General features: G+C 39.2%; 1 protein-coding gene across 8 annotated transcripts in view; it reads left to right on the plus strand.

Moving 5' to 3' along the window:
* PDE9A (phosphodiesterase 9A) overlaps window positions 1-23680 on the plus strand; it is a 78882-nt gene that overhangs the window by 31651 nt on the left and 23551 nt on the right. For 7 of the 8 annotated variants that reach the window (XM_081951326.1, XM_081951325.1, XM_081951328.1 and 4 more), the window contains 5 exons: window positions 5771-5825; window positions 7836-7906; window positions 13194-13278; window positions 21306-21387; window positions 22886-22960. In XM_081951326.1, the coding sequence (XP_081807452.1) occupies window positions 5771-5825; window positions 7836-7906; window positions 13194-13278; window positions 21306-21387; window positions 22886-22960 (368 nt within the window). The remainder of the gene's footprint in view (window positions 1-5770; window positions 5826-7835; window positions 7907-13193; window positions 13279-21305; window positions 21388-22885; window positions 22961-23680) is intronic. The other variant, XM_081951327.1, reaches the window with a different exon arrangement.

The raw sequence follows: 23680 nt of genomic DNA on the forward strand, positions 1-23680 counted from the left end.
GGGAACTCCACATGGGAAAAAGAAGAAAAAAGCTTGGCAGTACCTTGAAGTCTTCAAGCAGTTGTGGCCAAGTTTGTAAAACACCTTGAAAATTTCAGTAGCTGAAATTGTTCCCGTTTCACAGTTACTGATATAAGACCCTGGGATTACATAAATAGTTAATGTGGATTCAGGAAAAGAGACCTTTGTCTCTTTAAGGCAAGAGGAACTGCTAGCTGTATATCTTTACTATGCTGTTGGGTTATAAAAACATACGTCCTCACTGTTTTATTACATCTATAAACATCAGTCTGCAGTTGACTGTTCCCTGGATTAGAATGTCCTAGGACTAAGGCTACATATATTTACCTAGGAGTAACTCTCATTTAATTCAATGCATGTAGCTTGTGGATAAATAACTTTAAGCTTCGCACGTAAATTTAGAAAATGAGGGACAGAAAGTACAATATCTAGGGCAGCGATTCCCCCTCCCTTTTAAAAAAACTGGATTGTTTTTATAGGACTTTGTCATGCTCGTGTAAGCATCAGCTAGTGCCAAATATTGGGAGGCAGTGAATGTGGGATACACAATTTATTCTTGGTTTGGTCTTTTATATTGCCTGGTGGATGGTAAGCAGAAAGAAATCTTTTATGCTACTTTTAATTGAAAGCATTTCTTGTTCTGGTTTCGTTCTTGGATTTCTAACAAAAGACGGAACTTCTTTCTTTCTTTTTGAATAGATGAAAGCTATTTGCTTGGCTAATTGTGCTGCTTATAATTTTGTTTGCTTTATTGAAATGCAGTAAATAACAAATCTCTTGCACAGGATGAATTTGTTTTGAAGCTTTGCTTTAGCGTAAAACTTTCTATGCTTATTCACATCCATCATCACAGACGAATCTTTTCAAAAATAGAAGGATAATAATATGCTATATTTTATATATACAGTATATATCAGTAAATGCTTTAAAGCACACAATCTTGAATGTGTTTTCAGTAAGTTTAACTCCTCATGGAAGCATTTAGTTATTTTTTAATTTTAAAAATTTCTGCATAATAATATTTCTTGCTTCATGATAGTAAGTCTAAATATTAGTCATTTAAAATAGTAACTTTTTATATAAAATACGTTACTAAAGATAATTTGTGTATATCCGTACAGATCCATAATTTGATTAATCTGTGTTATGTTTTAAGGGCTTTCAACTTGCAGAAATTCTAAAACACATATATTTATAAAATACACAAATGGATGGCTATTCCTTTTGTCTTTATTTAAGGACCTTGTATTCAAATTCTAGCATTTAAAAGCAATGCTCACAAGCACATACATATAATTTTGTCTTTACATTAAATTCATGCACTCTGATTGTTAACATTACAGATTGAATTGTTTTATGGCATATGCCACATTTTCATTAAAAAGAAAAAGAAAAAAACAATTAGAATTACAGAGCTGTAGGCTAGATTAGGAAACTGGAGAAAAGATTGTTTAAAATGGCAGTGATAAATCATGGATGTGTCTATTAAATCACCAGGAAGTGAGTTTAACTTGAGGGAGTGTTTATTCATCTGTGAACAATATGTAGAAACCAGATATTTATTTTTACTACTAAATAATTGACCAGCAATTTCTGTTAGTTTCCCAGATCAACTGGCAAGCCACTATTGAGGGGCAGTTTATTAACACCTTTGGTCTATGACTTTTCTTGATTTCTCAAACCCTGATGAATGAGAGAATGTATAAACGATTCTGAAATATCACTTCAACATGCAACAATTAACTAAAGTTCAGTTTGTATTATTGCGGGGGTTCAGAAATACTATGAACATTTGTATACCTTAGTATATCAGAAACCAAGTATACTGCTTTTCTCCACTTTAGGAATAAACCTGGATTTTATGTAGTTTCAACTAATGCTGGGTAGATAAATAGAGCCAGATTGTCTTTTTGGCAGATTTAAATAAATTTATTTTGTGTATTTATTTATGTATTTAAAATATTTGTAAAGCCACCCATCTTAAACACAACACCGGGCAGTTCACAACAATAAAATTAAGTATAAAATCATAATTCATAAAACTATTTTTAAAAAAGCAGCACCTCAATTGGAGGTCCCATCACCATCTTCAGATACCCTCATTCTATCTCAATATATATACTTCTTTTAAAGGGTTTATATAGGTTAAAATGCTGCATCAAACTCTTTTAGCCATATAACTTTTTAAGGTAGTTACACAAAAGTAGCTGTATTGGAAACTTTTAACACTACTAGCAAAATCTGTGTATTTGAATATTGTGCCAATAACTTCAAAAACCTAAACAGTGATGGTTGCATTGGGCTTGATTGTGTTTCTTGCAATTTCTATCACATAAAGATAAATAGATGAAATATCATTTTCAAGATTGTTTAAGGAATAAGAGGGCCCACACAACAACAGATATGGAATCATCCTTCCATATCAGTTCTAGAGTAATATTCCAAGTAGATTCTACAAAATGAGATGTAGGAGGAAGAGTCAATCGTCTTTAGAAGAAATAACTCTTTCTACTGATGATGTACAGGAACAGAACAGACTTACTTACCACGTAGTAAATCCTGCCTAGTCGAATAACTTTATTGGCTGTACTGTCTTCGTAAAGAACAGAGTCAATCCCCTATCAAATAATGCTGTCAGGGAGAGGGTGAATTGTCAGTGTCAGATTTGGAGTGGTGGACAAGACAGAATGACTGCTAACCTCTAATGCAATTATATTTTGCAAACTTAAAATCAAGCGGTGGGAATGTATACAATAAATTGCAGTGTGGGCATAATTATATTGGGCAAACTGGAGAATATCAGCATCCTGGCATATTGTAACAGATTTTTCTCCAGAATTATCAGAAGGTCATGGTATAAGCATCCAAAATAATTAATAACAGAATAACAGAGTTGGAAGGGGCCTTGGAGGTCTTCTACTCAAGCAGGAGACCTATACCATTCCAGACAAGTGGCTGTTCAGTCTCTTCTTAAAAGCTTCCCGTGATGGAGCAACCACAATTTCTGAAGGAATACTTAAGATAACTATTATAAGCTATAATTTACAAGGTAGTTATGATTGCTTGAGAGTGTTTTGCTCCATTGAATTCAGGCAATATATAAGGATATCACAACTTGTTCCAAGTTCAGTTTTAGTTCTCCTACGGAAAAAAAACAGTTAAATGACTAGTAAAAATCAGTTCTATCATTTCACTAATAAATAGCAGCCATGAAATAGCAACCTATACTTTATGAACAATATTATTTATTAAAAATGTCAAAATCCAAGTGGAATACAATGATTTTGCTAAAGGGAACACGTGCAGGCTTACAGCAGAGAAAACAAGTGGAAAAGAGGTATTATGAAAAGTTGTTGGCTTTGAAAATAATCTGATGGTGAAGATATAGTCTCGAGAGAGCTTCTGTGATAGGAGAAGAAATAAGCAACAGAAGAGATTTGGAATACAGTACTTTGAGTAAAAATATAGAATTAACATTGTAACCATAGTCTTGAACTTATTTAGCATTACATAGCAGGTGGGAGCATATGTAGCCAGTCTTCAACTTACAACAGTTCATTTAGTGGAAAAAGTGACTTATAACTGTAAAAAGTGACTTACAACTGTTTTTCATACTTGACTTTTGGGGCATCCTCATGGTCACATGGTGAAAATTCAGATGCTTGGCAACCGACTCATATTTATGACCGTTGCAGTGTCCCAGGGGTCATATGATCATCTTTTGCATCCTTCTGACAAGCAAAGTCAATGAGGAAGCCAGATTCGCTTAAGTGTATTACTAACTTAAGAACTTCTGTGTATCAACTATAGCAAGAAAGGTAATAAAATGGGGCAAAACTCACTTAGCAAATGTCTCACTTAACAACAGAAATTTTGGGCTCAATTACAGTTGTAACTTAAAGACTACCTGTAAGGGATCTTGGCTGATTTTGAAAAAGTAAGCATGGTCAGACATGATGAGAAAACCACTAGGAAAATCTCAGAACTGTAGCTAAACTAGGAGTTGGAGATGCATCCCAGAAGGTAGTAACAAAATATTTCCATGTGACTCTGTTGGGGAAATTGAAATTGTTGTGGAAATTGAATTACCATATTTTTCAGAGTATAAGACACACTGGAGTATGACGCACCAAGATTTTGAAGAGGCAAATTTATTAAAAAAAGGTTTTTGCACTCTGCAGACCTCTCAAAAACGCCCCCCCCCCCAAAGGGCATGAATAGCCTTTAGGAGGCTTGTAGAGTGCTCCTGGGGAAGCGGGGGCAAAATGAGCAAAAATGGCCCATTTTTGTCAAAAGAAAAGGCATGAATAGCCTTTAGGAGGCTTGTAGAGTGCTCCTGGGGAAGGGGGGGGGGCAAAATGAGCAAAAAATGGCCCATTTTTGTCAAAAGAAAGGGCATGTATAGCCTTTAGGAGGCTTGTAGAGTGCTCCTGGGGGCTGGGGTGGCAAAATTGAGCAAAAAACAATCAGTTTTTCACTCATTTTTGCCCTTCCCAGCCCCCAGGAGCACTCTGAAAGCCTCCTAATGGCTATGCATGGCCATTTTGGTGAATGGGGCGGGGTTTTGGGAGGCCAAAAAATGCTGTATTCAGACGCACCCAGATTTTCAGCCTCTTTTTTGAGGGAAAAAGGTGCAGCTTATATTCTAAAAAATACGGTAACAGAACTAGAGTGCAATACTGTAAAGGTGACACAGTCTGCTTCAGGCAACATCAAAGGGGAAGATAAATAAAAGCTATCTGAAAGGTACAATAAATCAGTTTGTCTCTATTATGTAACTACTGTGTCTCAGCTCTGGGAATATAATTAAGGCATTTGATAATAAAATAGTATCAAAAACTAAGCGTCAAATGAGCCTCCTGATGTAGGCATCCTACACAAAGATGCCACCGCTACGAGAGGGCTTTCCATGCTACTAGCTATTTTGAAGGTCTTACTCTGTGAATAAACATACTTGGGGATAATATTTTTACCACCAGGAGAGCAGTGAGGAAAATGCTAACTCTTGGCTTTGTATTTTCTTGTTTCTTTAGGCATTTTTGTTGCAGTGGGTTCTGGAAAAGTTGAGACAAAATGGATGTACTGTAGTGCAAGAGTGTGCCTACTTAAGCGTCAAGACTGTCCCAAAGGTGTTTTTTCAAGAGGCAACTGGCCTTTCTGGTTTTTCTTTGAAGACATTTCGCTTCTCATCCAAGAAGCTTCATCAACTCAGAGTTGAAGAAGCTTCTTTGATGAGAAGTGAAACGTCTTCAAAGAAAAACCAGAAAGGCCAGTTGCCTCTTGAAAAAACACCTTTGGGACAACCACGACCTGGATGACTGAGAATCTCCATAGACATTACGCATCAAGAGAACTTCAGATTCCATGGAATAGAAGTTCCCATGTTACAGCCATGCAAAATTCCTTTGGCACTATGGAGGAGAGGGGGAATCTGAAACTAAAATTATGTCTCCCACATCACAAAGGAGTTGCCACTCTATTCAATGGCTTCTTGTGGCCTAGTGAGTTCCTGGTATAAACAGGACAGTAAAAAGGCCATTGTTATATTATAGTTCTCAGGACAAAAGGAACACTGGAATAATATATTTTTAATCCCTTTCATTTTACAAACAATTAGATGAGTATGACAAAGCTTTTATTTTTTTCAAAAGGCCTTATTTGTCAGACTCTATTGTGGGATATAACTGGTTTCTTTTTTCATGATATCAACTTTCTTACAATTTGTCATTTTATATTTTATTTTTAATAGAGAAAGAACAATTGTTTCAGAATTTGCTGGAGCAGGTGGTTGAGCAACTTTCAAGGTAACCCTTTTACTATACAATAATTTTAAAATTATGGAGCTCCCATAGAGTATTTTGGTTCTGCTCCTGCCCTGGCCCTGAGGCTGATTTGCAATTTGCATCCTTAGAGTTCCATGGAACTAGGAGGCAAGGCCATTTCCAGAATTGCAGGAACTTTTATCTTACCTTGCCTGTCCTCACTTGAACTTGGTGCTTCTCTAGTCGATTTCATAGGCAACCAAATCAGCAAAGCTGATCTTCTAGTCAGTTTCCAGATTTCTGCTTGTATAGAGTGTATAGAGTGTTCCTGAATACTTACCCCATCTCACTCACAATCCAACAATTAGAGGCTCTACCCTACCATGGCTGTAGCTAGTGAAAAATCCTGGCCGCTAGCTAGAACTTACGTCCGGCCATTATATTAGTTTTCAGTCATATGCAAAAAGAAAGAATTTGGATAGCCAGGAAATTTTTCCCTCAAACCAACAGCTCAGATTTTTTGAACTGAACAACAAAAGTGAGTGTGCTATAGTGATAAAGGTGCAGATCTAGAAATGGGGAGGTCCAGATTTTCATCCATCCACAGCCACATAAGCTTACTGGATGGCTCTGGGCAAGTCACCCTCAGCCTAACCAATCCCACAGGATTGTTGTTGTAGAGAAAATAGAAGAAGAGAGTATGATCTATGCCACCTTGAGCTTGTCTATAACAAGTGGAATATAAATCGATATAGAAATGCCAACAATATGTATTGGAAACATGGAGGGGAGGGTTAGCCGAGTGATGTTTTACTTGGAAGAGAGGGCACTGATTGAATGGCAATTTTTACATTGGCCTACTTGTTATCCGAAAGCTAGCAAGATTGAAAAGTACCATAAGGTTGTTTCAAAATGCTTTGGTGGTTTAGGAATAGAAATGTATAGTATAGTATATACTATATACTGTATATAACTGCAAGGAAAGAAGGAAGGATACTGTATATCCTTCCTTCTTTCCTTGCAGTTATCAGACAGTCTAGTCTGAAGTGGGAAAATGGATAACAATGAATTAACATTGAAGGTTACAAAAATATGCACAGGGATTTGCTGCTAAGAAAACATTCGGCTGTTGCATTGTACAGGTAGTGCTTGACTTATAACAGCTTAGTGACAGTTCAAAATTACAACAGCACTAAAAAATGACTCATGACAATTTTTTACACTTATGACCATTGCAGTATCCCAATGGTCCCATGATTTATATTTGGATGCTTGACAATCAACTCACATTTTTGACAGTTGCAGTGTCCCAGAATCATGTGACGCCTTTTTGCGACCTTCTGGCAAGCAAAGTCAATGGGGAAATCAGATTCACTTAACAATCATGTTACTAATTTAAGAATTGCACTGATTCACTTAACAAATGTGGCAAGAAGTCATAAAATGAGGCAAAATTCACTTAACAAATTTCTCACTTAACAGAATAAATTTTGGGCTCAGTTGTGTTCGTAAATTGAGGACTAACAGTTTACACTGTCTTCATATTGAAAAAGAAAATTGTCTTCATTATAGATGAAGCTTTAGAAAATGTACATTTAACTTGAATCAATTTCATAAAATTATAATTAGCCAAAACCATGGCCAGTTTATTATATTTGAATAAACATGGATGAGCAGTTTCCTATTGTAGAAGTGTAAAACTGTATATTTCTGTAAGTTTATATCTAGCAAATAAAACACACCTAACATGTATCTTGATTCTTCCATTTATTTCAGAGAAAAATTATTTTACATGTCACTCATGGAAGAAGCCTTATCTTTCCTTCTAATCTGAATTAAATGGGGAACCTTTATGGACAGTGGGGTATCCATAGGTTGTATCCTTAGCTGGGAAATAGATAGTAACTGGACACCTTTAGTTGGTTATTGTTGAAGTATCTTTCAGTGCATTTAGATATTAACTTTTAGCATTTATTTTCCCATCAACAAATATTATGTTTTTCATGCATATCTTCTTACTTAAGTTTGGAACTGTTGTTATTTCCTCTCCAGGGTATTTAAAATTGATGAATTGAAAAGTGAACTGTTTAATCAACTGGCAATGCTGGAGAAGAGAGTGGAACGTGAGTTCTTTTTTTTCTACTAGTAGAACAGAATAGAAACTTTATTGGTTTAATCATCTGACCATATTAGCTGAATACCCGTGCTCCGCTATGAAACTATGTGATCGGGCTTCATTAATCGACACTTACAGCTTGAAAATTAATGAGTAGTTACCATTGATCTCTCCTCTCCCCTTCTCTCCCTCAGGCTTGCCCCACAGAAGCCTCCCCTATCCTTTCCCCTTCTCTCCCTCACCCTTGCCTCACAGAAACCTCCCCTTCTCTCCCTCAGGCTTGCCCCACAGAAGCCTCTCCTCTCCTTTTCCCTTCTCTCTCTCAGCCTTGCCCCACAGAAATCTCCTCTATCCTTTCCCCTTCTCTCCCTCAACCTTGCCCCAGAGAAATCTACCCTATCCTATCCCTTTCTCTCCCTCAGGCTTGCCCCACAGAAGCCTCTCCTCTCCTTTCCCCTTCTCTCCCTCAGATTGGCCCCACAGAGGCCTCTCCTCTCCCTATCCCTTCTTTCCCTCAGGTTTGGCCCACAGAAGCCCCATCTATCTTATCACCTTCTCTCCCTCAGGCTCCTCTCCAAACTCCCAGCCAGCAGGCCAGATGAGTCATGTGCTGGCCACGCCCACGTCCGTGTTTTCAGGTTGGGAGGGGGAGTAGAACGTCTAACTCCTTAGCATCAAAGCATGTTAATAATAATATACAAAATACTAATGACTCTGAGGGTCATTTCAAAAAATCCTTTGTTACTGAGCACCTAGAAGCCAAGAGGAGCATATGTGCCAAATTTCAAGTTTGTAGGCTTTACGGTTCTGGAGATTTCGTGATTCCTGTTTGAGTGTTTTCACGTTTATATGTATAAATTAAAAATATAAAACCAATACAAGTATACCAATAAATATAAAATAAAATAAAAATAGTAAAACATATTCCTGATAAATTGTCACACTATAATTAACCCCAATCGGATCTAAATAATCTGTCCTCTTCAATATGGCCTTTGATATAATGATTGTGGTCTTATTAGTGATATGTAAGTTCATTCCCTGCAGAAAGTAACATAGTTGCTTCTGGGTGCCCCAATATTTTTTCTTGTTTTTAAATACTCCAAATTATCAGTGCTTTCTGCAGAATACAGTTTGCAATCAATGATGATATGTGCAATGTCTTTAACAGCAGGTGCACCACAAATACTCCATTTCTCTCCAGACAGCACTCCATAAAATCTCCCATATCTTATCATAAAATCAGGTTGTTCAAAACAAGCTTTTTTAAAAAGCTCTTTGTTTTTGAGGTGTATAAATTGTTAAATATTTTTCTATCTGGAAGGCTGATTTGGGTTGAGCGAAATCATCTCAAGGAATGTGACACAATATCATCTTGGGCAGTCACATCCATTGACAGTTTCTCTGAAACATTTCTTGGCCTTCAGATCTGATGGGACTGAGAATTGGATAGAAAAGCGATATTGTGAGGTGGCATTTGAAAGGTGGGCGGTCCCAAACATGGGGGAGCATGTTATGCGACTGTTCTTCAAAGCCAAGCTTGAGGTTTTCTCTAACAAGCTGAAGCGTAGGATAAATTTGTATTAGTGTGAGATTTTAATCTTTTTATGAACAAACAATACCTAGTGCCTTCTTTTTGGCAGGGTAAAATATAGTATTGGAGAAAGAGAAGAGGGGAAAGCAATATTTCAAGTCTAAAATTCTTCTTTCTCATCTTACATAATTTGCCAGAAATGTAGTATAAAATCTTTAATCCTGTACAGTAAGTCTACATTCTCCTAAATAACCTGAGAAGATTCTGAGCTGGATTGCAGTTCTAGATAGGATCCTTCAGTAGTGATTCTTTCTCTGAAAAGCAAGATGAAGGCCATGTTCAAAAGTGTTCTGAGTACTGCCTAAATTCAATGGCAGATTTGCTGAAAAGGAAATCAGCAATATTCTAAGGTTCTAAGAAAACCTTTTTATTGGATCCCCAAAATTAGGAATATTTAAAATGCAATTCTTTGGGTGGGAGGTGGAAAGTATATTGTAGATGACTAGGCTGAGCCCCAGGGAAGGGTCAAACATGTCATCAATCTTGAGTCCCTTTGTGCCCACAAGAGATCTAAGCCCAGCCCATCTTGAGTTACATTGACTTATCTACTGCCAATTTGCTTTGACAGTAGCTCAGATTCTTGTAGAGAGCTTTAGCGTACAATAAACCTATAAATTAATTTGAACTGCCTGGACTCCTGATTTCCTGCACTTGACAAATATTTTTTTAAAGTTAAGAAAAAAGTTTTACAACAAATTCACATGTATAGAATAGCCTTCTTTGTTAAGACCCTTATGTAATCAACACTTTTTGATTATGTGCCATCAGAAAATCAAAATCAGAAAAGCAAAATCAACAAAATCAAACACTAAACATATTGCATTCTTTGACAAAGTGACAAAATTAGTGGACCAGCGGAATGCCGTCGATATAGTTTACTTGGACTTCAGTAAGGCTTTTGATAAGGTAGACCATAACCTACTACTAGATAAGTAGAAGAATGTAGGTTAGACAGCATCACCACCAGATGGATTCGTAACTGGCTGATCAACCGCACTCAACGTGTAGTCCTCAATGGAACTGCATCTACATGGAGGGAGGTATGCAGTGGAGTACCACAAGGCTCTGTTTTGGGCCCAGTAGTCTTCAACATCTTCATCAATGATTTCGATGAGGGAATAAATGGGGAACTCATCAAATTTGCAGATGACACCAAGCTGGCAGAAATAGCCAACACTCCAGAAGATAGGCTTAAGATACAGAAGGATCTTGACAAACTTGAACATTGGGCACTATCTAATAAAATGAAATTCAATGGTGAAAAGAGTAAGGTTCTACATTTAAGCAAGAAAAACGAAATGCACAGGTACAGTATAGGTGGTACCTTGCTCAACAGTAGTAACTGTGAAAGGGATCTTGGAGTCCTAGTGGACAACCATTTAAATATGAGCCAGCAGTATTCAACAGCTGCCAAAAAAGCCAACACAGTTCTAGGCTGCATCAACAGAGGGATAGAATCAAGGTCACGTGAAATCTTAATACCACTTTATAATGCCTTGGTAAGGCCACACTTGAAATACTGCATTCAGTTTTGGTCACCATGATGTAGAAAAGATGTGGAGACTCTAGGAAGAGTGCAGAGAAGAGCAACAAAGATGATTAGGGGACTGGAGACTAAAACATATGAAGAATGGTTGCAGGAACTGGGTATGTCTAGTTTAATAGAAAGAAGGACTAGGGGAGGCATGATAGCAGTGTTCCAATATCTCAGGGGTTGCCACAAAGAAAAGCGAGTCAAACTATTTCCAAGGCACCTGAGGGTAGAACAAGAAGCAATGGGTGGAAACTAATCAAGGAGAGAAGCAACTTAGAACTGAGGAGAAACTTCCTGACAGTTAGAATAATTAATCAGTGGAACAGCTTGCCTCCAGAAGTTGTGAATGCCCCAACACTGGAAGTCTTTAAGAAGATGTTGGATAGCCATTTGTCTGAAATGGTATAGGGTTTCCTGCCTAGGCAGGGGGTTGGACTAGAAGACCTCCAAGGTCCCTATCAACTCTGCTATTGTATTGTATTGTATTGTATTGTATTGTATTGTATTGTATTGTAATTATTACAATACTTTAAAAATAATTTTGTGTAATGGAATTTTTTTATCACTTTCACAATCTACATATAACAAAGGTTTGTGTCTGCAAATTACTGCCTTGTAAAAATAAAATTATCTGAATTTGGTGAAAAACAAGGTTCTGAAAGGAGGATGTGGGGAGACACTCAAATTCATTGGCAAACAGTATAACAGAAAAATACAATAATATGAAATGGAATTCAGGAATGTATGAACATTTCATTAAAATTATTATTGAAACAGACAAATGTATAGTAAGCCCAAAAGACTGGAACTTTCTGTCTTAAATAGCTTCAATGATTTCAATTAACTGTTTTTCTTTATGAGTTTTCAGTATAAGTTTTGAACAAATGAAATTTCGAGCCACTAGTATTTCCACGTAGTGACAAGGAAACACGAATGTGTTTAAATTACTGCTGGAGAGCCTTAGTTCAATGTACATTCACATCCTGTTTATCCCCAAGTGAGAATCTGAAGTCTCTAGTTTTTATATGTCTATGACACACATGAATAGCCATTGATAAGTGAGAAGAGGCCATGCCTCTCTGCAGAGACTGAAGTATTTGAAAACTACTAAAAATAGAGATTGCTCCACTTGGTTGCAGAGGTTTGTTGTCAGTGCTGCCCCGCAGGAAACATGCAATGCTGGTGTGATGAATGTCCTAGTCAGGCTGAGCATTTATTGCTGAGCAGTTCATAAACATTATAATGCCAGTGTAAAGGTAGTTCCAGCAAGTTTGTATGGGAGGAAACGTGCCTCATAAAGTGATTCTATAACAAGAATATCTTGATTCACATTATTTCTTACTCTATGTGGTATTATGAACAGCACATGCTATTTACTGCTGCTGCTTTTTGACCAGAAGTCTTCCATGCAATTATTTCATGTCTCTCCTCATATGTTGAAGGACATAATCAATTCCTCCTCCTCCTCCTCCTCTCCACTGCTTAAAACAGGGGTGTCCAAACTTGGGAACTTTAAGACTTGTGGACTTCAACTCCCAGAATTCCCCAGCCAGCTGGCTGGGGAATTCTGGGAGTTGAAGTCCACAAGTCTTAAAGTTCCCAAGTTTGGACACCCCTGGCTTAAAAGAACCAATTGTACTTACTTTCTATCTATGCTCATAATATACTAGTTAGGACACCAGGCTGAGAAAAAGTTGGCCCAGGGCTTAGTGTCACAGCTGGTGCTTCTATATAAAGAGCTATCATGGAACCGTTTTTTCATTTAATAAGATGCTAAATGGAAACCAACGAAGTATTGTCACCATATAGTGCTTTATATTAATATAGTATATTATAGTAGTGCCACAGCTTGCTGCTTTCATTTATTCCTATTCTAAGAAATGGTCTGGGGAAGCTGAAGAATGGCTGGATGTTGCTACTGTGACTTACAATAGTGATGTAGCTGCTTTTCTGCTACTTCAAATGTTACTCTTAGTGTTGTATTATTTGAATGATTGAGTCTATTAGCAGTATCTGCCCGTAGAGGAACAGGTTTCAGGTTGAGGGGCTGCTGAATCACCAGCCTGCTGTTTGGTGCTTTTGAAATTCTACTCAATTACTGCAATGAGAATGAGATCCTTCAAGCTTCTCCATGGTAACCCTCCTGTTGTTTTACTTTGTTGACAGTGGAAGGACTGAAAATAGTGGAAATTGAAAAGTGTAAGAGTGACATTAAAAAGATGAGAGACGAAATGGCTGCAAGAAGTACCAGGTAAGCTTTGTGTTTTGTTGCTTGTGAAGAAAAGCACTTCTGAATAGCCATTTCTGCAATGGAAAAATTCTGAAAATTTATTTTGAAGCCAATCTACAGATACCCAGGATAGAGTGTGATGGTCAGTTTAGTCTTGGACATGGAGAGCCAGGGTCAAGTCTCCATTTCTCCTTGGAAACCCCAAGGTGGCTTGGCCATTCATTGCCTAATCTATTTCACAGGGTTATTGCTGGACCAAAATTAGAGAAGAAGGCTAACTTGTGCTCTCAGAGAAAAGATGGAATATAAATACAGTAAATAAATAAATCCTAGAGCTCTGGGAAAATGGTGGGATATAAATCTAATGAATCAATAAAAGTGGGTAAAATCCAATATGTTTTTAAATTTTATTTAAGTAAATTATATGGCTACCCATCATTTAGTAGTGACTCTTGGCAGCATGAAAGATTAAAACCAAGAATGAAGCTTGCTTCCAGGTCAATGTGCATAGGACTGCCATCTAATAAACCAAATAATGTCTCATTATCAATGGGCATCATTCACAAATTATGAAGTTTCTTGGTGGTTTTTTTTTTAAATCAGCATGGATTAAAAAAAAGATTCGTTAGTTTTGTTTAAGAAAATATGGCCACTTAATAGTTAAAGAGTAACGGGAAAAATAACTCTTGGAAAGATTAACATCTTGGTTTCCCGCCATTAAGCCATCCGGTAATAAAGACTTGTGCCCTTGGTTTCATGCAGAGAACAAAAATTTCTTCTGCCAAGAAAAACATTAGTTTGGTAACAGACTCACTTACAAGAAGTAGACCTGCTCTGATACAAAATGTAATCTGAGAAAACATCACAATATATACACAGCAACTCCTCTTGCTCTATGTGAGAATGTGCATGTTATATTTTAACCCCCCCAAATGAGTTATTTCCTTTTTACGGAAGAAGCCAGTCAACTAATCTGATAAATTACCAGATTCGGAATTGTAATTAAAAAAAACAGCAAAAGCAACCATTGCTTGGTATGACAGACTTCATGAATTTAAAAACATCAGGCTGTTCTGTAGCCACCATTCCTCATACAACAAGCACATGAGCAGCTGAACAGACATTTAAAACTGTTATGGAAGGAGATGAATAGCAAATTGTTCTGAATCTTAGTCAAGAAACTGTTGTGTACCTGCGTCACAAATCCAGACTGACTTATCTATCACGACCTGGGGGGGGAGGGAGGGGAGGGAAATATTAAATTACACTATTATCAATTGTGGGAAATTATATCAAGATGTGAGACTTTGTACTACATTTAACTGTGTTTCAGTTAATATTTGTATTTCTTTGCACAGAATTTTATAATTCACTAAAAGACAACATTTGTAAAATTGTTTTGAACAAAATATTTTAAGGGTTTCCTCTTTGTAGCCCTCATAACTTTTCTTTCTACTTGTACCACTTCACTGCCATTTGTCTTATTGGAAAATGCATATACTCTAAGAATGAAGTTGAACCTTAATATCTTTAACAAAAGTTAAACCACTCAGCTAGGTCACAGTTCTAAAATCTACTGGTTACTTCACAATAGTCTTTCAAGGTTTCTTTCCGTGCTCTTTCTTTTGATTGCATTTAATTTTTCAGCACATATAGGAATATATTTGTTAGGGCATGAAAAAATAGCAAGTATTCAAACCCACAGAGCCGCTGTTTGTTAACTTTTGCAATACTCTGTCTTTGTTCTCTCCTTCTTTTTCCATGCTTTTTCCATGGGATACGTGATAGCGTGCCTTTTCGGATTTTACATTGCCCATGAAACTCCAATTTGACAGCATTCATAACTTCTAGCTTTCAAAAAAGACTTTTCTGAACACTGTTATGTTCGCTGTTGTTTCTTCCCTCCACCGTAATGCATCAGCTATATTTTCTCTCTCTCTTGCACACACGTGTTCATTCCTGCAAAGACTGAACTCTTGGTGCAATTTCAAAAGCTGTATTATATAGCAGTGGCCCCCAACCTTTTGGGCACCCGGGACCTGTTTTGTGGAGAAAGGTTTTTCCACAGACCAGAGGGGATGTGGTTTTGCATGCTGCTTGCATCCTGTGGATGGGGCTTCGCTTGTTTGCGTAGCCCGGTTGCTGGCATGCCATGGCCCAGTGCTTGTCCACAGACTGGGGCTTGGGGACCCCTGTTCTATAGCATGCACAGCCATCTCAGTTTAAACAGGTAGCTTTTGTGTTAACATCTGAATCTAGTTCTTCAGAACAAACTTAGATCATTGCCATGAATCATTCATATTCATTTCATAAAAAGATCATTTCTGTATGCATATGCACATTAATATGCTTGTTGTCCCGAAAAGAGATACTTATTGAATAAAATGACAGTGTTTCATGCTTCCGTGGTAACATGACTTGGTATTTTGCTGCAGTGGTATTTAACATTTGAGGTAACTGATACTATGCAATGTACAAAAGAGGAGTAAAAAAATAGTAAGTAAAAGAATTTGAAGGCACAAAAAAGGAAAAAGGAAAAGAAGCCTAAAGTAACTAAAAATAGCATATGCCATTATCATTCCCTATATGTCTCCATACCATTTGGTCTTTGCAAACCATCCTTGCTTCTCCCACACCACCACATCACAATTATACTTGGCGTTTTGGGCTTTTAGCTTTTTACAACTTTTTAAAGTTTTAATCAACTCAATCAAACCAAAATTTCTTCTTCCCCTACCATTTGGTCTATTCAGTCTTCATGCATATCTATTTGTTTTGCAACTCCATCCTCATTACTTCATACATAATATTGGACCATTTGCTAGTCTTTCTGTTTATTCTTATGCACACTTTTCAACTTCATGTTTGTTTGTTTATTGAATTTATATGTGCTGCCCCTCTTACTATCTCAAGTGATTCTGGAGGTGGCTTATAGTAGTATAAAAACATAGACCTAAAATATTAAAAGCATGGAAATTAATATTAACAACTAAACAAATAAAAAATTAAAACCAGGAGCACAGATAGTTACAGGTGCTCACATTTGATTCTTATTCTATCAACCACCTCCAATGCTTATGCAAAACATTCTATAAAGTAGTCCCGTTCACTGTTGTATAATTTTTCAGAATCAATAAATATACAATAAACTTCTTTTCCCATGTTCATACATTTCTCACTGATCTGATGAAAAGCAAAAGAATCAGTAAGTGTACAACAGGCCTACAGGACTTCCAACTATCAGAAATATAATAATAATAATAATATATTTATTTCTTAGCCGCACCCTCTCCCGAAGGACTCGGGGCGGCGTACAACGAAACATTCGAAATAAATATGTAAACAAAACAAACATATAACAAAGGTACACTAAAACATACATACATACATAAGGAGGAGGTCGATTGATAAAAACAATTAAAATACTGTATTTAAAACCCCTAGAAATTAAATATAATTAAAATACCCAGTTAAAAACCCGTCAGGAGCGATATGGTTAAATCAAAGTTGAGCCAGGCCAGCTGCTTGGAATAGGTGGGTCTTAAGCTTAATACGGAAGGAGCGGAGGTCAGAGGTATTCCTAATATCCGGAGGGAGGTCATTCCACAGGGCTGGGCCCGCCACAGAGAAGGCTCTACTCCTAGGCGCCGCCCCACGACATTGTCTAGCAGACGGCACCTGGAGGAGCCCCTCTCTGTGCGAGCGAATTGGTCGCAGGGATGTATGGGGCAGAATACGATCCCGCAAGTAACTAGGTCCTAAGCCATGGAGCGCTTTAAAGATAGTTATCAAAACCTTGAAACGCACCCGATAGACCACAGGAAGCCAGTGCAGCTCGCGCAGGAGCGGTGTCACATGGGAGTACCTAGTACTCCCCATAATTACCCGCGCGGCTGCGTTCTGGACCAACTGCAGCCTCCGGGTGCATTTCAAGGGAAGCCCCATGTAGAGAGCGTTACAGTAGTCCAAGCGAGACGTCACCAGCGCATGAGTGACTGTGCGCAAGGCATCCCGGTCCAGTAGGGGGCGCAATTGGCGCACCAGGCGAACCTGGTGGAACGCCCCCCTTGCCACGGCTGTCACATGGTCATCCATGGACAGCCGGGCATCTAGGAGGACGCCCAAATTGCGCGCCCGCTCCACGGGGGCAAGATGGATGCCCCCAATGGCCAATGATGGAATTAATTGGCTGAACCGGGGGGCTGGTACCCACAGCCACTCCGTCTTGGAAGGGTTGAGCTTGAGTCGGTTGTCATCCATCCAGATCCGTACGGCTTCCACACACCGGGACATCACTTCGATGGCCTCGTTGGGGTGGTTCGGGGTGGAAAAGTACAGCTGAGTATCATCAGCGTACAGATGGTATCCCACCCCGAAACCACGGATGATCTCACCCAGCGGCTTCATATATGTGTCGAACAGGAGTGGCGAGAGGACCGACCCCTGTGGCGCCCCACAAGTAAGGGGGCGTAGGGTCGACCTCTCTTCTCCTGTCAACACACGCTGCGTCCGGTCAGAAAGGTAGGAGCCGAACCACCGCAAAACGGTGCCCCGGACCCCCAACCCCTCCAGCCGGCGCAGCAGGATACCATGGTCGATGGTATCAAAAGCCGCCGAGAGGTCTAATAGGACCAGGATAGAGGAACAACCTCTATCTCTGGCCCTCCAGAGATCATCCACCAACGCGACCAAGGCCGTCTCCGTGCTGTGACCGGGGCGGAAGCCGGACTGGCGCGGGTCTAGATAATCATTTTCCTCCAGATGTCGTGGGAACTGGTAGGCCACCACACTCTCTACAACCTTCGCCAAGAAGGGAAGGTTGGAGACAGGACGATAATTGGCCAGCTCCAAAGGGTCCAGGGAAGGCTTCTTGAGCAAAGGTCTCACCACCGCCTCTTTCAAGGCGGCCGGGAGAGACCCCTCTCCCAACGAAGCATTCACTAGGCCCAGGAGCCAGTCTCGTGTAACCTCCCAGGATGCCAGTACAAGCCAGGAGGGACACGGGTCCAATAAACATGTGGTGGGTCGCAGTCGTCCACGCAATCTGTCCAAATCCTCGATGGCAACCAAGTCAAACTCCTCCCAGATAGAAGCCTCAAGACTCGCCATGGGCGTCTCCACTGGATCACTGACAGGAACCCAGTCTCTCCGGATTTGAGCGATTTTATCCTGCAGATATTTACCAAATTCCTCTGCCCTGCCCTGTAGAGGGGCCTCCCGCGGCCTCTGAAACAAGAGGGAGCGGGACACCCGAAACAGGGCGGCAGGGCAGTTCTCCGCGGATGCAATGAGAGTGGCACAGTATTGACGTTTGGCCGCTCTCAATGCCACAAAGTACGTCCTTAAATGGGCTCGTACCTGTGTTCGATCAAATTCGGAGCGAGAGGATCTCCAACGACTCTCTAGACGTCTCTTGCGGCATTTCATCACCCTCAGCTCCTCGGTAAACCAAGGGGCCAGGGTGGATCGTTGCCGCCGGAGAGGCCGCAAAGGCGCCACCCGGTTCAAGGCCCCGGTAGTTGCATTATTCCACGCAACCACCAGGTCCCCTACCCGGGGGCGGGTCAAGGTTACAGGAGGTGGCCCAAGCTCCGTCTGGAACCTATCAGGTTCCATCAGGCGCCTGGGGCGGAACCATCTGGAACTTTCCGGTTCCGCCTCCCCGCGGCGGGAGGTAGCACCAGGGAAGTCAAGACGAAGGAGTGAGTGATCTGACCATGACAGGGGAGTGATGGTTAAGTCCCCTCCTCCCAGATCACTCAGCCACTGGCCAGAGACAAAAACAAGGTCCAGAGTACTTCTACAGCTGGAGACATCGGGTCCCACTTCATTGGTTGCATTCCACTATAAAGTCCCCCAAATCCACCTCCCTCTGCTTTGTCAGCCTTTTGAATAAAGTTCTCCCCTCCACCCCCAGGGAGATTTCACTTCCAGTGTGTTTCCTTCCTGGATTTATGGGCAGTAGTCTTTGCTAATTAAACAAACTACTTGCCATGCCCTTGTCTTCCAATTCCCTTTGACCCAGAAAAGCCGACTAAACCATTAGGATTTACTGAGATAGTACACTGCTGAAATCAATCAGGATTGTGTCATACTGTACAAAAACAGGGAATAAATGGGCTCTTCCCCCCTTTTTTTTCTTTTGATGAAAGAGAAGGAGATGTTTGTTACTTGACAATACAGAGGAAACTCCGTGGCAAATGGGAAGCCAGTGAGAAGTAGATAAGAGCAGGCACTTATTGACAGTTTTCTCAATATTTAGCTATGGAAAGGGCAAAAGCAAGGACAGAATTTGTCCTTTCAACCGTGCCTCACTACCATATCCACTCATCCATATCTCTCTCTCTCTCTCTCTCTCTCTCTCTCTCTCTCTCTCTCTCTCTCTCCCTCTCCCTCTCCCTCTCCCTCTCCCTCCCTCTCTCCCTCTCTCCCTCTCTCCCTCTCTCTCCCTCCCTCCCTCCCTCCCTCCTTCTCTCTCTCTCTCTCTCTCTCTTCCCTGAAAACATTGTGTTAGAATGCAAACTCCACTGCAGTTTGGGACATGATTGAGATACAAATGGCTGTGTGATCAGCTGCCAAGAAATGCAAATTGACCTGAGGATTAAAGGAGGTTAGTTTGCAAATGAAATAGATTGTCCTGTGGTAGAATCCTCCATATCAGCTACTGCACATTTAAATGGAGAGATAAAAGAAGTTCCTATTTATCATGCAAATTTAACAACCATCCAAAGATGTTCACTGCATTGTTTAATTTATGTTGCTCTTTGTGGTGTACTTTTTTCCTCATAGCAATATGAGAGGCAGAGGACAAGGAAGAAATTGAACATGCCCTTTTCTTACTAGCTTTTCAAGTGTTTTTATTATATCATTTATGCTTCTTTATATTTCAGACATTTAGATACTGATTTTATTCACCTTTTGAATAACATCAGGATATCTGTCTGTCCTTCATCTGATTTCTCTCTGGCCTTTCATCCTGGAGCTCAATGTAGTATAAATCATATTCCCTCATCAGTTTTTCCACAATAATCCTGTGAGAGACATTGGTAGCTGAGTTTGGTCCAAAATCACTTAGTGAGTTACTGTAGCTAAGGGAGGTGTGAATTCAGGTATCTTGACCCTAGTTTAACAACTCAATCATTATGCTGTAATAGGGCTGTAATAATAAATAGAAGAATGGAACTAGGTTTTATTTTACATCATGGCTGAATGTGGTTCATGACATATATGTTACATCAAACTGAGGTATTTTGCCACTGGAAAAAAATAAAGCAAGATGGTACCTGCCTAAAAAAAACAATTTGAATATTACTTTTGTTTTACAATGGGACAATGTTCTCATCCACATTTGAGAAGGGTAGTTTAAGAAAAATTGTGCAGAGCATAGTACACAACTTTATCTTCAAAGACCTCATTCCTACTTTCTGTTTCTATTTTGGTAGATTTATTCTTGAAGCAAAAAACGGGTACACAGTTCTCAGCCATTACTTTGTATCATTCCTTCAGTGTTATATTGCTGATACAGACATCGTATGAGAAAATATTTCCATATCTTGAAAAGTATGGATTTCAACTCATAGTTAATGTTTACACACGTTGGATAGTATAAAATGGGCCCCACAGAAGGAAACAAATGTTTTAGCATAATAATCCTAAATATTTCTAAGTAGGGAATAAGGATTGTTGAATATAACCTGCATGTTTAAAAGTTTTCTTCAAATAAATAAGTAAATAAAGGTTCCTGCACCCGTAATATATCTTAGCTTTGTTTGTTTTTTCCCCAAGACTTAAAATACACTTTCATGTTTGACAAACACACCTTCAAATGCTACATTTCTTTACAAACCTCTTAGGGTACTATGTTATTCAGAGGAAAGCAATTTGGTTTCTCTGCTGTGAAAAGGGGGAAATTAATTTTGCAGGAGTTATCCTTTAGAATCAACATTTTGATTGTGTCCAATGAGTTTAAATGAAATTATTTTTGTATTATTTATTTACAAGGTGGTTTTTTTTTTTATACTGTGTGTTGGATTTTGTTTTCTGCACAGGACCAACTGCCCTTATAAATACAGTTTCCTGGATGAAAACAACAAGCTTATACCCCGAAGGGATGTCCCCTCTTATCCTAAGGTATAATGTCATGTAGATACATTCAGAGTATCTTTAGACAGAGCTGATCATCACAATAACTAAAATTATTCTTGGCATCTTTTGCTTTCCGTCAAATAATGCCCAGGAGGTTATTATTTTCAGGAAGGAAGATTCAGGATCATTATGTTTAAAATCAATCCCCAAACCAGTCTTCTTACAAATCACTACAGTAAACAACATCAGGGAAAGAGCTGACAGATGTGAATTCAGATGTAATAGCTCATAGTATTCTTTGCCTTAAGATTTCTTTAAAAACAGTATGCAGGGTGGATGGGTGGTTGTGAATGTGGGGCTCCTGAACCCCATACTTTTGGGCCATCATGCTGCTAAAATTTGGTGTCAAACTGCTCATATTCCTATTTCATTTTTCATGTTTCAGATACAAAATACATACCAATTTTGGACCCAAAATTTGTTCAAACTGAAAAAAGGGGGAAAGCAAACCTTTTCCGCTGTACAGCATCACATTATTGTCCATGGTCCTTGCAGACCTCAACTATGTTTTTTAATAGCTTAAAATATGGTCATTGGCTGCAAAAGATTGCGCATCCCAAAAAGATGTATGAATTTGCTACCATCAACATACCGTACTTCTGGAATATAATAAATATGTATAATGTATAATCAATATTTATTCATTTTCCTTGCAAATCTTACTTGTTATAATATCTGTAGAGCAGGGATGTCAAACTCGCGACTTGCAGCGTGAATGCATCACATGTTGGGGCCCGCCCCTGCCTGGTTTAGCGAAAGGGGGGAAGTCCTGATATGTCACGTGGTGCCACCATGATGACACAAGTTTGACACCCCTGCTGTAGAGTATCCCAGGATGCGATTTGTGAATTATTTTAATATTCCTTTAAATATTCCCACTAACTGTTAGTTCTAGGAATGGATGCTCTGATAAGTGCTAACACTACCACACTTGCTTGTCTCCACTGTATGTCTGAGGACCTTTCACCAGTGCTGAGCCCACACATTCTTGGTGCAGCAGAAATCTTTACCAGCATGAAAACATAATGTCCCATTGCTGATCTTTTCCTGCCACTGTTTCAAGCCACTGCAGTCATCTAACTCTCCTCCAGAGAAATTAATGATGAACCTAACAGGCTTTATGCACCTTGAAGCAGGATTTGATTATATCACAATTGGACGGAAACACTACTTTGATATATGTGTAGCTAAAGACAACTTAATGCTGTCTCACTTAAGGACTGAGGATCAGATAAAGATAACGTCTCAATAACACAGCAGAAAAAATAGGCTGCCAGGACATGTTTCTGCTATAGTTAGTTGCAAGTGGGGAAAGGCCCATACTCTTTGTATTTGGGTGCATGGATGAATGGATGTTTTGGGAAGATACCTGGTTTTGAAAACAAGCATTTTGCTTTGAGAAAAACTGAAGCTGAGTCATCCAATTTACTGATTGAAAGATAAACAACATATATGCATAATAAAAGTTTGTTTTTCTCTCCAGTACAAGCTGTCTCAGGAGACAATAGGAGCTCTTAGGAAACCAACTTTTGATGTCTGGCTGTGGGAACCCAATGAGGTAATGCAGCACTTTGGAAAGAAATCCCAGACCTCTCATCCTGTAAGGTTATTTTGTGGCTTTGTTCGTGATTGCTTGAGGACTGGGACCTTGAACTTAGTGTCATCCAGGAACTGCTCTGAAAATATACAAACAGAGTTCAGTGTCTAAAAAGACTGATTCTATATATAGAGGTAGAGTGGAAAAACAAAAGAAATTTCAGCAAAGCAGTTATAATTACAGGATTTCACAACAGTAGAAGGCAGCAATAGATCAAGGACAGAGCTAATCATAGTTTAGCTCTATCCTTGGTACAGGAAATGTAGAACTAGATCATTCTCACAAATGGCTGTTGATCTGGCCTTTAAGATTTTCAATGATGCAGAATTTATCTTGGTAACAGCTGCATTTGCAAGCTGCTCTTACTATTAAGAAACATCTCATCATGTTCAGCTGCAATCTGTCTTCCTGCAGACCCATTCAGTCTAGGCCTTCCCTTGAGGACAGCAGAGAACAAGACTTTGTCTACTTCGGTGAGAAAATTCTTCAGATCTTAAAGAAGACACTGCTTTCTCATTCAGTCTTGCTACCATTTAGACATGAGCTTTTTTCCCTTTAACATCTTCTCACAGTATCATCTTAAAACAATTCTAAAATATGTAGACCACCTTTATACATCTTTTATATTAAAATGTACTAAAAGTGCTTTATAGGTAAAGGTAAATGTTCCCCCGCGCATGT

Source organism: Natrix helvetica (assembly GCF_964273705.1).
Source record: "Natrix helvetica genome assembly, chromosome: 4".
Classification (NCBI taxonomy): Eukaryota; Metazoa; Chordata; class Lepidosauria; order Squamata; family Natricidae; genus Natrix; species Natrix helvetica.